Consider the following 15838-nt stretch of genomic DNA (forward strand, 5'->3'; position numbering starts at 1 on the left):
GAAGCATTATTTTCGTACCTTACTTTATCCTGTCAATTCGACCTATTTTCCCCGCTTACTTTCTACAGTCAAACCATCGAGTGCGGAATCAAGCAACCTTAAACCCAATAGTGACTCACACGGAATAGGCAATAACTTCGGGAACTCAGAAAGAAAAAACATAAACCTTTCGGGTAATTAAAACATTTAAATTTTTCTGCGAGGATCTCCGGGCCTGAACGTCACAAAAATGAAAATCGGACCTGAATGTTGTTATTCAGTCCCGATCATTTAAAATTTTAATGCTTTTGTGTTTTGCGCAGAAATTTCCCCTGTAGAATGGTCTAAACCTCGGTCTAAACTAGTAATGTAGTAAAGATATTATATAGGATTAAAAAATATGAAAATTTGATGTAGTAGGACCAAATTTTACACATTACCAAAGTTTCCTAATTCTCTAGTACTGACGATTTTCTGCTATATTTAATTGAATGTGTAAAAAAAGATAATCTAAATATCTAGTTAAAAATATGTCTGATGGCAATGGAAGCTATAGGGTATTGTTCCTAATTCGGGACACTTTTTGGCTATTGCCGTTTCGCATGCTTTAGTATAGGCCGAACACCTTCCTAAGTCGGGACACTGATAAAAAGTATGGGACAAAGAAACCAAATGCGGGACAGTCGCCAGCGCCATCTACCGTTGGTGCTGTAGCAACAACCACTTTTTAAAAGTAATGAAAACAGATAATCAAAACACACGATTGGTCTTACGGATAGCATGTTAACCTACCAATCTAGCGTATAGACGGTTAAAGTTCGACTCCCTTCACATCTAAAAGTGTCTTTATATGAATAAACGTTAACCAACATTTTTTACTGTCAGCATCCCTCTTATTCCGAATTGCACAACTATTGTCAATGGTATTACACAAGAGATCGACACAAGAGATCGACAGTGTTTCATGGCACGTTGGATTTCATGGAGCACAGTAAGGATACCCGTAAAATTATTTGATCCTACGATTTGCATCATACATTAAAGAGATCACCCCACTCTTGTATGTTCCCATGGCACAGTGAGTAAGTTGCTGCCTAGGATTCGGTTTATCTTTCTTGGTCGTTGGTTCGAATCTCAGGTGAGACATTTTTTGAAATATTTCGAATATCGCCTCAGGGCTGTCCCGAATTTATAGCACAGTAAGGATACCCGTAAAAATAATTCTGCGTGTTCTATCCTACAATTTGCATCATACATTGAAAAGATCGCCCTAATCTTCAATATTCCCATGGCACAGTGGATAAGTGGCTGCCTGGAAATCGGATTATCTTTCTTGGTCGTTGTTTCGAATCTCAGGTGAGACATTTTTTGAAATATTTCGAATATCGCCTCAGGGCTGTCCCGAATTTATAGCACAGTAAGGATACCCGTAAAATTAATTCTGCGTGTTCTATCCTACAATTTGCATCATACATTGAAAAGATCGCTCTAATCTTCAATATTCCTATGGCACAGTGGATAAGTGACTGCCTGGGAATCGGATTATCTTTCTTGGTCGTTGGTTCGAATCTCATGTGAGGCATTTTTTGAAATATTTCGAATATCGCCTCAGGGCTGTCCCGAATTTATAGCACAGTAAGGATACCCGTAAAATTAATTCTGCGTGTTCTATCCTACGATTTGCATCATACATTGAAGAGATCGCCCAATTCTTGTACGTTCCAATGGCTCAGTGGATAAGGGGCTGCCTGGGAATCAGATTATCTTTCTTGGTCGTTGGTTCGAATCTCGGGTAATGCATTTTTTGAAATATTTCGAATATTGCCTCAGGGCTGTCCCGAATTTATAGCACAGTAAGGATACCCGTAAAATTAATTCTGCGTGTTCTATCCTACAATTTGCATCATACATTGAAAAGATCGCTCTAATCTTCAATATTCCTATGGCACAGTGGATAAGTGACTGCCTGGGAATCGGATTATCTTTCTTGGTCGTTGGTTCGAATCTCATGTGAGGCATTTTTTGAAATATTTCGAATATCGCCTCAGGGCTGTCCCGAATTTATAGCACAGTAAGGATACCCGTAAAATTAATTCTGCGTGTTCTATCCTACGATTTGCATCATACATTGAAGAGATCGCCCAATTCTTGTACGTTCCAATGGCTCAGTGGATAAGGGGCTGCCTGGGAATCGGATTATCTTTCTTGGTCGTTAGTTCGAATCTCGGGTAATGCATTTTTTGAAATATTTCGAATATTGCCTCAGGGCTGTCCCGAATTTATAGCACAGTAGGGATACCCGTAAAATTAATTCTGCGTGTTCTATCCTACGATTTGCATCATACATTGAAGAGACCGCCCAATTCTTGAATGTTCCCATGGCTCAGTGGATAAGGGGCTGCCGGGGAATCAGATTTTCTTTCTTAGTCGTTGGTTCGAATCTCAGGTGAGGCATTTTTTGAAATATTTCGAATATCGCCTCAGGGCTGTCCCGAATTTATAGCACAGTAAGGATACCCGTAAAATTAATTCTGTGTGTTTTATCCTACGATTTGCATCATACATTGAAGAGATCGGCCTATTCTTGTATGTTCCCATGGCTCAGTGGATAAAGTGGCTGCCTGGGAATCGGATTATCTTTCTTGGTCGTTGGTTCGAATCTCGGGTAAGGCATTTTTTAAAATATTTCGAATATCGCCTCAGGGCTGTCCCGAATTTATAGCACAGTAAGGATACCCGTAAAATTAATTCTGCGTGTTCTATCCAACGATTTGCATCATACATTGAAGAGATCGCCCTAATCTTCAATAATCCCATGGCACAGTGGATAAGTGGCTGCCTGGGAATCGGATTATCTCTCTTGGTCGTTGGTTCGAATCTCGGGTAAGGCATTTTTTAAAATATTTCGAATATCGCCTCAGGGCTGTCTTGGATTCTGAAAGAATTCGTCTGTCTGTTGTGTTCGTTTGTGTGTTTGTGCTAGTGTAAAGGTTCCGGAAGAACCCTACACTAAATAATAACGAACGTGAAAATGCCAGAGGCGATTTCCCCAAAATGTAAATGGTGTATTGGTTTTAAAAAGGAAGTGAGTACATACCAAATATAGGAAGAGAAGAGGGAAGAACACTGGATTGATATAAGCTATTCTCAACTGACAGTTCTAACTAACTTAGGTCTGGTCTCGGAATAGCAATGCCAATACTAACTTGGAAACATCAGCTTTATACCCAAACACTTCTATTGCCACGTAGCTGACGTCTAACTACGCAGTTCTAGAAATGGTTAGGTTACATTTAATGACACGTATACGGAAATGCAATTATAATAATGTCACGCACTCTGAACTCATAGATCCTCAATACGAGCCCTCACAAGACGCCAAACGTTCAATCAGCACGTTTGGAACACCTGCAGAGCTCACCCATGTGAGTCAGAATGACATCATTACTCAATTAACAATTGGGTGCAACATGATCCGTTACATCACTCCCGGCCCCGTTGAATTACGCCCCGTAATTCCATTTCGGAAGCAGGTTGCGCGTGTGAACGAGATTTCGAAGAACGGCGATTCAACTTAAACAAACTACAGCACCCACAAGCAATACAAACACGTAGAAATATCAAAACTGCAACAGTTATAATAACAAGGAAAAAATAGAACTTGAAATTTTGAATCCACTTCGGATAATCCGAGATGTCCGGCGCCGCTATCAAGACGTTATTTGTCCGTGGCACATGGGACGAGCTGAAATTCCCGGACGAATGATCGTCCAGTAGCAAGGATCGAACAGCACTAGCTCCCATCCATCCCGATTGGTAGTTAAGTTTTATATTTTGATTGTGGCCCGCAAGCCGACAGGCAACACTGAAATCGAATTCCTTTGCTTTTGCACGAAAGGGCTAAAACGGAACTTTTTTTGTAGCAACAGGGTTTCATTAGTCTTCCAATATGCGGTTAGTTTTGTACATTTTGGTAGGCGAACCATTGACGTGGCCAGCCACCCGTTGTACTGCGGGGTTGAAATTAACCCTTCGTGCATCGCTAATCGCGAATAGCACCGCAAAGTTTCAATCACTCGCACTGGATCATTGGAAAAATCAATCAGCTGATCTTTAAAACTGCTTGCGATAACGTCGTTGTTCTGAACTGGTTTCAACAGTTGGAGAGATTTCAAGAAAGTACTAGAAGAATTGTTTTCCACTAGTAGGCACATCACGACCAACTTAGGCTGACCGATCACTCTTTAGCCAAAAACGCACAGTAATGTGTTTTGGTTGGTTTCAGCGTGCACATAAAATACAGTAGAACTTAAACCCGTTCTCTGCAAAAATTTAGGACGGGAGATCCCTGTTCGTAGAGGCTCACTGCAATTACACACAGTAACCTCAAAAACTTCCGGAACGATGACTTGGAGTCGAAGAAGAAGCATGACTTGTAGCATAAAAATTCTCACACAATATTAAAGGTACAACATGAACGAAAACAAAACAATAAACAGCAGAAAAAGAAAATGAAAACAAACAATGAATTGAAATTGGAAAAAAAAAAGATAACCAGAAAAACAATAAGTGGAGACGGACAAATAAAACGAAAAAGATAAGAAAAAAAATCGAGGGAAATGGACAAGAACTTGGAAGTAAAGAAGAAACATCAATTGACTCATGAAAACAAACATGCGAAACGGAAAAATTCAGAATAACTAAAAATAACAAAAAAAAAGAAAAAAATAACTGTGAAAATGGAGGAGCGGATAATTCAAAAGAAGAAAGATCAAGATACATTGAAAAAATAACTTGTGTTAGATAAGGTTGCAATTGAAAGGCTGGAAAATAAAATAAAAACTAAAATAAGATAAAAAGCAGAAAAAATATAATTAAAATGGGGAAAAGACGGAGAAGAGAAGAAAAATGGGAGAGAAAAAAAAAATAGGGAGTATCTTGATAATCAAACGAAGGAAAACGATAACATAAAATTGACAAGAACAGGAAATATATAAGAGAAAAATAGTGTAAAAATAAATGAGAAAAGAACCTTGCAATTGGAGAGGACAAAAAAAACGGAAAAGTTAAGAAAAATCAAACAAATGGAAAAATAAATTGAAAAACAAACCAAGAAACTTGAATGAACAACGAAAATTAAAAAAAAAATGTATGAGTGAGAACTAAAATGGGAACATAACTTTATAATGTAAAGAGCGGAAAAATTTAAAAGAGAGAATAAAAATCAAAATATAAAGGAAAATAACTTTGGTTGTGTTGGGTTGCTATTTGAAGACAGAAAAACGAATTAAACAATAAATGGGAATATTATAATTAAAATAGGAAAAGGGTGGTGAATAAAACTTAAAAGAGAAGAAAAATCGAAATAAATTGGAAAATTAACTTGGGAATAAAAAAAATAATTAAATTGAAAAGAAAACTTAAGTATCAAAGATAGGAAAATAAAATAAAAGTAAAGTCAAAATGAATGAGGAAAATAATTGAAAAGGACGGAAAGAATTAATAATGTGAAATTTAAAAGGACGGCAAAATCAAGAAGAAAAAGAACATGACACTAGAACAATGGAAAACAAGAATAAGAATAAATTCCTTCACTTGACACCTCCTTATCCATACTACACACACAATCTTGAAATATCTTTCAGATCTTCATTTGCTTAGGCAACTGTATGTGCCGTTGGTATTTTCTTATTTGTAAGGTAAACTTGCTTCTCTTAATTATTCAAATACATGGCGAATATTGACATCGAACATATCTGAATATGTGACAACTTCTTCAAAATAAACTTACGCTTAATAAAACTAAACTATCTACTAACCAAAAGACGAGACTTACTAACTACTACGAAACTAAACTAGCTAACTCACTAACTAAGAAAACTAATAAACATTTCCCCAAGACGTCTCTTAGGTCATAATTCATTAGTCTTGTAACGAAGGAGGCCAATTGTGCAACCCAATGGCACCCCTGTAGCTTGGTAAAGATTATCCTTCACCACATACGCTGTCTAATACACCCCCTTTGGTGCACTTATAACTTCAACCTTTCCCACTATCCCTTCCCTTTCCCCCTTTCCCTTCCCTTCCTTCCTTCCCACCCTGTTCTCTTGTCCTTCTATGTCCCCTAGTTTCATATTGTATCATTGTTTCATCTTGTCCCCTTATTTCATATTGTCCCCTTGTTTCATATTGTTCACTTATTTCATCTTGTCTTCTTATTTCATATTGTCCCCTTGTTTCATCTTGTCCACTTATTTCATCTTGTCTTCTTATTTCATATTGTCCCCTTGTTTCATCTTGTCCACTTATTTCATCTTGTCTTCTTATTTCATCTTGTCTTCTTATTTCATATTGTCCCCTTGTTTCATCTTGTTCACTTATTTTATCTTGTCTTCTTATTTCATATTGTCCCCTTGTTTCATCTTGTTCACTTATTTTATCTTGTCTTCTTATTTCATATTGTCCCCTTGTTTCATCTTGTTCACTTATTTTATCTTGTCTTCTTATTTCATATTGTCCCCTTGTTTCATCTTGTTCACTTATTTCATCTTGTCTTCTTATTTCATATTGTCACCTTGTTTCATCTTGTCTCCTTGTTTCTTCCATTCCCCCCATCCCTTCCATTCCCGCTGTCCCATTTTGACTACCGACGACTTCAATACTCCCTAGGTGAGTAGCTCTCGGTATACATACACTTTCTAATGAATTATTTACGATTAACATGTTATAAGTACCATCCTTTGAAACGGTGTTCACAAAATCAACAATTTCTAACCCTTTGGGTAGTTTATCTGCTTGAGGAAAACAAAAGTAGCTGTAGGGAAAGCGATCAATCCTAAGGTATCTAATTTCTTATCGTGCACGTCGTACAAATCAAAATCGGGTTTACTGCAGGTCCCCCAACTTCGCTGTGAAAAATTTTTTAAGCAAGTTCGTGCTTATCACACTTCTTGCTGCCCCAGTATCAAATAGGGCTTGGAAACAAATGTTAAAACTAATAAGAGTAATGCGAGGAGTTAAATTGCTTGTCTTCGTGGTTAGTCGTCTAGAAATGCGTCGGGTTATTCAAAGATTCTGGCTATCAACTGACCCGTGAAAACAGTTGATACTTAATTGTTTCCCTGATTGGGTGAAGGCCTTGGTAAATTAGGATTACCAATCTGTGACCGTTTCGGACACTGGTAGGCCGAGTGTCCGATTTGCCTACACATGTAGCAAATCGGAGGTTGTGCATTTTCTAACATTATACGTTGATATCTGAAACAAACGTCCTTGCTGTGGCCTTTCAGCTTGCAAAAGTCGCAAATTTTGTCTGATCTGGGAGGGCGAACAATTGATTGATTCGGGGAAAACGGGGGGTTGCTTGGTGAATACGAAGGTGGCCTAAACTGTTGATTCGCCTGCTGATACTGTGGTCGAGGTCGCCAGTTTGGCTTGCCATGGAATAGTTTGTTTTGCTGGCTATTGTAGCTGGTGGGTGGGTGATATGACGACCCAAACTGATTCATTCCCTGCTGCCCAGGTAGTTGGAAAGAAACATGTTTATTTGACTGATGGGTTTCCTCATTACTTTTTTTTAATAACAATTCTACGGCTTTTGAGAGTTCTTGAATATATGGAGACATTTCTGACTGCTCCGTACCAGTAGCAACTACCGGTTTTGATCCATCTTTCAAGGCCGCAACCAGAGAGTTCCCGGACTCATTCTGCTTTTCAACAAGCTGTTTTAATTCTACCATTTGAGGCTTCCCCGCAGTTTCGAATCAGAAGGTTTATCAACAACTTGCACTATGGAATTCATCATGAATAGAAATACTTGCTAACTTAGGAATTTAACAACGATATCAATCCAAAACCAACCATTCTAAAAAAAAATAGGTTTTCCAAACTCAAATCAAAATAAAATAAATCTTAGAACTGATTCAGATCAACAACTAAATAAGAAAACAATTTAATTTGAAAATAATCGTTAAAAAAAATGTTCTACCAATTGACGAAAAATTTAACTTTCGAAAATTTACGAAGGGTATTGACAACGGGAAACGACTTCGATTTTAAAATACGATTCATTTCTGAATTTAAAAAAAAAACAATCGCAAAATTTAAATGAAATCAAAAATCACACAAAAAAAATGTTTCGCTAATCTAGAAATAATACCAAGTACACCATTAAACATTGTGGGCGAGTTCGAGAATCGCTGCCACCATTATGTAAAGGTTCCGGAAGAACCCTACACTAAATAATAACGAACGTGGAAATGCCAGAGGCGATTTCCCCAAAATGTAAATGGTGTATTGGTTTTAAAAAGGAAGTGAGTACATACCAAATATAGGAAGAGAAGAGGGAAGAACCCTGGATTGATATAAGCTATTCTCAACTGACAGTTCTAACTAACTTAGGTCTGGTCTCGGAATAGCAATGCCAATACTAACTTGGAAACATCAGCTTTATACCCAAACACTTCTATTGCCACGTAGCTGACGTCTAACTACGCAGTTCTAGAAATGGTTAGGTTACATTTAATGACACGTATAATTATAATAATGTCACGCACTCTGAACTCATAGATCCTCAATACGAGCCCTCACAAGACGCCAAACGTTCAATCAGCACGTTTGGAACACCTGCAGAGCTCACCCATGTGAGTCAGAATGACATCATTACTCAATTAACAATTGGGTGCAACATGATCCGTTACACTAGTGTTTAGTTCTTTAAGTTTATAATGAAGTTCAGTGAAGAAAGTATGAAAGATGCAATCGATGATGTCCATAATGGAATGTCGATCAGAGCAGCTGCAGAAAAGAATCAAGTTGCCAAAACCACTCTATGTAATAGACTGAATTCTAACGGTGAAACCCCTGTTCGAGGTAGGCCTACCATTCTTCCTTTGAATGAAGAAAAATTGCTTGTGAATTGGGTTCTTCGAAGGGCAGTTATTTGCTGCCCTCTTACAAGAAGGGAACTTCTTGACACTGTACACGTCGACGAAATACAAGATGATCTCTTCGTTTTCCCTCTTATCACTTCAAATCCTGTTGGTGTGGCAGTCGATTTTATGGACCTTCTCAATGAGAGCTTTCAGACTGAAGAACCGAAATCATGTGCCTGTGGATCTTTAAGGAGTCGCGTAAAAAAACAATTTTACACTGTTCCAGAGTAAGGAAAAATAATAAGAATGCTAATCCAATGTTCTTAATCTTGAATATCCTTTTAGAACAATAATTTTTCAGGTCCTACATAGCAATTTGAACACAGTTAAAAATCCCCCTGCGAATCTGGACATCAATCCATGGAACTGCAATCCTGAGCTTGAAAATATGCCACATTATTCCCTGAAATCCATGATAAGGCACATAGGAAACTGCAAGTGGAGGTAATTTTAGGAAATGTAAACTATCACGAGGAAATATTGTAAGCAAATTAAATTTTTCAGGCCACTACGTTTCTTATATAACGGACCGAAATGGACAAAACAAGTGGAGCTGCTTCGATGACAGCAATGTTTCACTCGTTAAAAACAATATTGTCAATGATGATCCACTTCAACAAACCGTTGTGTTCGTTTACGTGAGGGACGACATCAATGACCATTGAAAATACATCATTTTGTCAATTAGCGCGTTGATTTCATTATTACATTAATTATTTGATTTGCATTAGCAAACATTGAAAACATTCATCATCCAAAAATGACTCATTAAGAGTAATATATAAATTCGGGAGAGCCCTGAGGTGATTTTGGAAATAATAAAAAAATGCCTTTCCCGAGATTCGAACCTACATCCGCGGAAGATAATCCGAAAGATAATCCGATTCCCAGGCAGCCCCTTATCCACTGAGCCATGGGAATATAGAAGAATTGGGCGATCTCTTCAATGTATGATGCAAATCGTAGGATATAACACGCAGAATTAATTGTACGGGTATCCTTACTGTGCTATAAATTCGGGACAGCCCTGAGGCAATATTCGAAATATTTCAAAAAATGCATTACCCGAGATTCGAACCAACGACCAAGAAAGATAATCCGATTTCCAGGCAGCCACTTTATCCACTGAGCCATGGGAACATACAAGAATAGGGCGATCTCTTCAATGTATGATGCAAATCGTAGGATATAACACGCAGAATTAATTTTACGGGTATCCTTACTGTGCTATAAATTCGGGACAGCCCTGAGGCGATTTCCGAAATGATATCAAAAATGCCTTGGATTTGAACCCACGACTGAAAGTTTATAAATGCGATTCTTAGTAGAGTCACTCAACCCACTGTGCCACAAGAATTTTTTGGAAAGTGTCTTAACAAAATTATATAGAATTAACAATTAGGGGCAAGACTCTTATACAAAATCATAAAAGACGTAATGAAAAAAACTTTCATCATCAACATTCGACCTCACAATAAGTGTCGTCCAGGACGGAACTTAGAAGTTAGATAGTAAAACCCTGATTTTGACAGTTCAACTAGTGCCATCTTGCGTACATTATACTGTCCCGATTTTGTGTACTTGGGTGTCCCGATTTTGTGTTATGGGATTTATCGCCAGCAAGCTTCAAGTTCGATTTGATGGAAATTTCTTTATTTTTCTTGCATTTCTATGCATTGAATCTAAAGATTCTGTCGAGCTCTTTATTTTAAGACTAAATTCAGCTCAAAATAACCCCTAAATATCTTAATATTGCAAGATTGCAAACGTCCCAAATCTAGCTTTTTTCTAAGTCCTTTTTCCCAATATATTTTTTGTCATATCTTTAAAATTTGTACAGCTACATTGACATAGTTGTATATAAACGTAGATCCGTTCATTTTCTTTAATTTCAGCAACTTTTCTTATCGAAACTCGGGTTAGTTTTTGTTTTAAACTGAAAAATGTTATTTCGTCCCAAATAAGAAATTTTCGGGCCTGTCCCGAATTAGGTACTTTACCCTAAAATGCTCATTCAGGTTAGAAAAAGACTGAAATAAATAAGCGAAAGGTAAAATATAAATTGACTAAATTTATCTAATAGTAAATATTCATAAAAAAGGAAGGGTTATTACCAAAGTTATTCGAGGGGAGTGCTGGAACAGGAAGAACTGCACGGATCTTACCGAGTTTCTTTTAAAATAATATTCGGTAAACTTGCTGACTGCGGAGACGGGGATAGTTGGCGAGAGGGACACTTTCCAAAGGATGGGATAGCAGAATTGAAAACAAATTTATCAAGTTATTTAGGCCCTTAAAAACCGAAGACTGAATGGTGGACCTCAATGACGGACATCCAAATAAGTTATTTGCAAGTGGAGTACATAATTGGCCAAACATCTTTGCAATTAGGCTCAAAAGGATTTTAGACCGAGATTCTGAATATTTTTATGATTTAAAAAATTTAACATATATGAAAGAATCAAACGTATGAAACTTGGAAAAATAGAAATGGAACAGGCAAATAAATAATCTGCTAACGGAAAATAATAACGAAATATTATTGGAATTAAAACTTGGCGAATGAATTCTCATATTAAGATTGTAATGTTGCTGCTAATAAAGAATAGTTTGATTTTGATTCTTCAAAGCTGGTCCAACAATATTCGGAGAATCAGATTCAATGGCCAACTTAGGTTTACTCCCAACAAGAACCACTTCTATTTCCTACAAAGTAATTTTTGGATTCTGGAATTTTTGTTCTTTACACAGATTATTTGTAGTAAAGAGAAGTTTTTATTACCTGGAAATCTTGTAACCTTTGTATATCTCTATCTTTCCTCAGTCTGGTATTGGGTAATTTGCGAAGCCTCTCAACATATTTTGAGTTTAGACCAAGTTCTGAACAACAGACAGCTAAGAACTGCTGGTAATTCAATTCGGATCTGTCAATTTCAACTTCAATGAAATCTATGTCAGTAGAGTAAGCAATTCGAAGCTTAAATACCAACTCTGTTAAGAAAAAGATAGTAATAAATTTGTGGCAATAAAAAGTATTACAATTTGTATCCAATTATTTTGTTTACCTTTTTTATGGACCACATCTCTTCCATGAGGAAGTGGCATGGATATTCTTGAGTGTTCCTGAAGATCAACTTTGTATCCAGAGTTTAAATGTGCTAAGTAATGAGGAGTTATCTCATTCTTATCAGACTCTTCTGGCTTTTCTTTAGTCATAGGTGAACCAAGGAGATTCAAAACAGCTGGACTGGTAGACAAATCGGCAGGAGTTTCCTTAGCAAAACTCTCCATAGTCTTATCCGCTCCATTTGTTAGTAAGCAATGGGCAACATCAAGTTGATTTCTCTTGGCAGCCCAATGAAGTGCAGTCCTAACCATCCCATTCAAATTTTCATAAGTCTATGAGTCTTCCTTCAGAATTCAATTCAATCAACTTACCAGCCGTTGATGCTATGTTGGGAATTTATGTTTACACCTTTTTTTAGTAACGTTTTGATAGCTTCCAGATCACCGTAGCACGCAGCCTCTCTTAACTTTTCTTCATCAAGTTTTGCTGATTCCATACTTAAAAATTTATTTTTAAACAAATAAGAAAAAGCGTTCACTTCATTTCATCTGTTGCTACACAAAATTTTTGCAGACGAATGTGAATGTTGCTTTGCAGTTGTTTGCCACGGCTAACAATATCCATCTGGAGGTGAGTTGGCGAGTTACTTGGAATTTTGTTTATATTTTTTGCGGGAAATTCAATGCTTCCACAAATACCATAACGCTAGAACGAAATATTTACAATAATACAATGTTACGTAGTTTACAGTGATAGTGCATGACGAAGAACCAGTAACTATTCTCAAAAGGAAGGCTAAACTTTTTATTTATTTGTTATCGTCATAAAATTCATTTAATACTGTTAAGATATTCGGTAAAATGGAGTCAACAACATTGAGGCCTTTTTCCGTTGCTTGTAAACTGCCATCGACGCTCCACTGAAGGTTCCCACTAAGAAATAACATTTGAATCGATGGGGCTTGTCCAAAAACATCAACCAGGGAATATTCTGGTTGAAATATAAGCCACCTTATTATACCAAACATCAATCAGTATTTTAGTGGAAACCTAAGTAAGTTTAATATGAATTACATCAGTACATAAAGATTTTACCTCTTTTGTTGTATTCCTTTAGTGGTTCTAAGTGATGTGGCTACTAATTCAGACAAGACATCTATTTGGCTTTGTTGTCTACACAATCGTGTGGCATGACCATTTATTTCCACTAAATCTTGCCACGACTTGGGATCTAACGCCTGAACACGAGATTCTCGCGAATTTGCTCCTAGAGGGAAAAATCTCGAATGTGCACCAGGGCCGATTCCAACGTACTGCGTTCCATTCCAATATGACATATTGTGAGATGATTGGGCACATGAACCTGCCCTTGCGAAGTTACTGATCTCATACCGTTCGAAGCCATATTCTTTCAACAGTTCTAAAGCAAGTATATACATAGAGGCTGCATCATCTTCATTTGGTAGCACCACTGTTCCTGATTGGAGCTGAAAAATACCTGAATAAGTTATAGCTTTGGTTGGTTATAAGGTAATTCATTTGGTTACTTACCTGTCTAAACAAAGGTGTCCCCCTTTCAGGAGTCAATTCATACAAGGAAATATGATGTGGTTTATAGCTAAGTATCTCATTAAGTTCATTCTTCCATGATTGAATGGTATCACCTGGTTTCCTAAAGAGAAGATCAACTGACACAGCATCTGATCCAAATACATCAAGGGCACTTTTTAGCAGCATCACACTGTCATTTGCAGAATGATCACGTCCCAAAACTTTCAACGTTCCATCATCTAGACTCTGTGGATATTCAATAAGAACAAAGTTACTACTAATACATTTTATTGCAAATATACTATGAAATCACCTGTACACCAACAGACACACGATTGATACCAAATTTGAAATATTCCTCAAGTGTCTTTGTCATACTCAAAGATGATGGATTGCACTCTATTGTTATTTCAGCTTGTTCATCAACATTTGTCAATTGCTTAACACAATTTATTATTCTAGATATAGTTGTTGTGGGAGCTAAACTAGGTGTTCCACCACCGAAATAGATTGAATTAATTTTCTTAATTCCAGTAAACCCAAGTATTGTTTCAGTCTCTTTAATAAGACATTTTTCCATTCTTTCATCAATAATTTTACCAAAACTATTTTCCACTTTCTTATATTTGTTGAAGCTGCAAAAAGTGCAGATGTTCTTACAAAAAGGCCAGTGGAAATACATTGTGGCTTCAGTTTTTAAATTCTCCAACATGTCAGTGCTACATCGTGAAAAAAATGAAGACGAAAACCTCATCGCTATAAAAAGTCACGATGGTTTAATTAAGTTACAAACTTCAATGCTTCTTTTGTTCGTACTTCGTTGTAATTCAAGATCAAGAGTGTTAACTGTTAAGCAGAAGTCTGTTTGTTTTCATTTCGTTGTTAGTTGCCAAGTAGATGTGAAACAGTGCAATATTATTCAATATTTTATTTAGTATTTTATAACAGCAACTTTAATTTATATTAAGTAATTTAAAAATTAGTTATCAGATTTCAATTACGAAAAAAATTTCCAACCCATTTTTGCTTCGCAGTTTGGAGCGGTTTGGAGGACGCACGGCCGCTCGGGCAGCAGTCCGCAGCAGTCTTCGAATTTAGGAATGCTTTTAAAACATCTCGGTTTTTTTTTACATTGTTAAATATAAAAAAAATATATTCAAATTTGTTATGCAAAACCTTATTTCGAATCAAATGCTTACACAGATACTAGCAAGGACCGTGCAACGCATTAACGCAATGCAAGTATGCAACAGGCTGCACGCAAGTGACGCAACTCTAGCAGACTGCATCTGCATGAGGCGTGGTGTTTAATTTGTTATGAATTAGAGATTTGGCAACGCTCAACAAGAACCAGGAACAAGTACAGACATTCTTCTTTTCTGCTTCCTGTGTAATGAATGTCGATTGAATTCATCCAAACGTTGGTTCCATTTGAAATTTAGCCAAACAATAGCGTTCTGTCATTGCGAAAATGGTGAGGTGGTATAAGTCTGTTCAAAGAGTGCATCAATAATTTGGTTTTTCATCGTAGACGGCGACTGCAGAGTTTCTTAAAGGTCTTCCATCATACAATGAGAATAACTTCACAAGGTTCCATAGCGATGCATCGTCAAAGGTTTCTGTCAAACGGCCATCTGTTTACCTCCCTACTAAAGAATATCCTTCAGAACAGAGTATGCAATTTTCTCTATATTATACTTATTTTGTGTGGTATAACTATTTGTTTTCCTATTTAGTAATTGTAACTGAGAAGACAAACATTTTGTTGCGATACCTTCATCAACAGTGGGAAAGAAAAGTATGTCAATATTCATTCTTGATTTGTCTTTAAGTATTTAATAACACTGTTTGTTAGAACAAGAAGCGTGAAAGTGCCAATGAAGTGGAAGAAGGAGGTTCAGCTAAGAAGAGGCCTCGCCTGGACACAAGCGTTTAAGCAAAGTTTTGCTTGCTCATATATTATGTTGCATATATATTAATTTCACTTTGGAATCCATGATTGGATATAAGATTGGAATGGATAAGGTTGGACACCACAAAATTAATGATCCATATTTGTTTTGTTCTCAATGTTGATTGTTTAACATCAATTTAACAATCATCAATCCACTTATTAAAGTAGAGCATATCTTCTGAATGTGTTGCTCTGTGGTCATAATTGTAATAAATTACTGTATCACTTTTTTAATTCTGTCCCCTAGTTCTAGATATTAATACTCAGCCCTAATCTAAACAAGATCTTCAGCAAAATGAAAGACAGGTCAAACTGAATGTATGGATCTCCTTTCAACTCCATGTATCTGTTATTT

The 15838-nt window shown here is 36.7% G+C and overlaps 3 protein-coding genes across 5 annotated transcripts; 1 reads left to right on the plus strand and 2 right to left on the minus strand.

Annotated features, from left to right (window-relative positions):
- Nucleotides 1-10968: 10968 nt before the first annotated feature.
- LOC124344214 (ankyrin repeat domain-containing protein 40-like) lies at nt 10969-12589 on the minus strand. Its single transcript, XM_046797720.1, has 4 exons — nt 12351-12589; nt 11978-12282; nt 11695-11903; nt 10969-11618 (listed from the first exon to the last, which is right to left on the minus strand). The coding sequence occupies exons 1-4, from the start codon at nt 12473-12475 to the stop codon at nt 11508-11510; spliced, it is 750 nt and encodes a 249-aa protein (XP_046653676.1). The 5' UTR covers nt 12476-12589; the 3' UTR covers nt 10969-11507.
- Nucleotides 12590-12757: 168 nt separating this feature from the next.
- LOC124344175 (radical S-adenosyl methionine domain-containing protein 1, mitochondrial-like) lies at nt 12758-14724 on the minus strand. 3 transcript variants are annotated; one of them, XM_046797652.1, is made up of 4 exons: nt 13843-14724; nt 13530-13775; nt 13074-13465; nt 12758-12989 (listed from the first exon to the last, which is right to left on the minus strand). In XM_046797652.1, exons 1-4 carry the CDS (start codon nt 14281-14283, stop codon nt 12788-12790), a joined length of 1281 nt encoding a protein of 426 aa, XP_046653608.1. In that variant the 5' UTR covers nt 14284-14724; the 3' UTR covers nt 12758-12787. The 3 variants fall into 3 exon arrangements, with proteins under 3 accessions (XP_046653608.1, XP_046653610.1, XP_046653611.1); XM_046797654.1 differs by having other exon boundaries at nt 12900-12989; nt 13061-13465; XM_046797655.1 differs by lacking the exon at nt 12758-12989 and having other exon boundaries at nt 13153-13291; nt 13371-13465.
- Nucleotides 14725-14852: 128 nt separating this feature from the next.
- LOC124344254 (DET1- and DDB1-associated protein 1-like) lies at nt 14853-15717 on the plus strand. The gene is made up of 4 exons (XM_046797773.1): nt 14853-15003; nt 15061-15202; nt 15266-15327; nt 15385-15717. Exons 1-4 carry the CDS (start codon nt 15001-15003, stop codon nt 15463-15465), a joined length of 288 nt encoding a protein of 95 aa, XP_046653729.1. The 5' UTR covers nt 14853-15000; the 3' UTR covers nt 15466-15717.
- The last annotated feature ends 121 nt before the right edge of the window (nt 15718-15838 follow it).

Source organism: Daphnia pulicaria, chromosome 6, assembly GCF_021234035.1.
Source record: "Daphnia pulicaria isolate SC F1-1A chromosome 6, SC_F0-13Bv2, whole genome shotgun sequence".
Taxonomy (NCBI): domain Eukaryota; kingdom Metazoa; phylum Arthropoda; class Branchiopoda; order Diplostraca; family Daphniidae; genus Daphnia; species Daphnia pulicaria.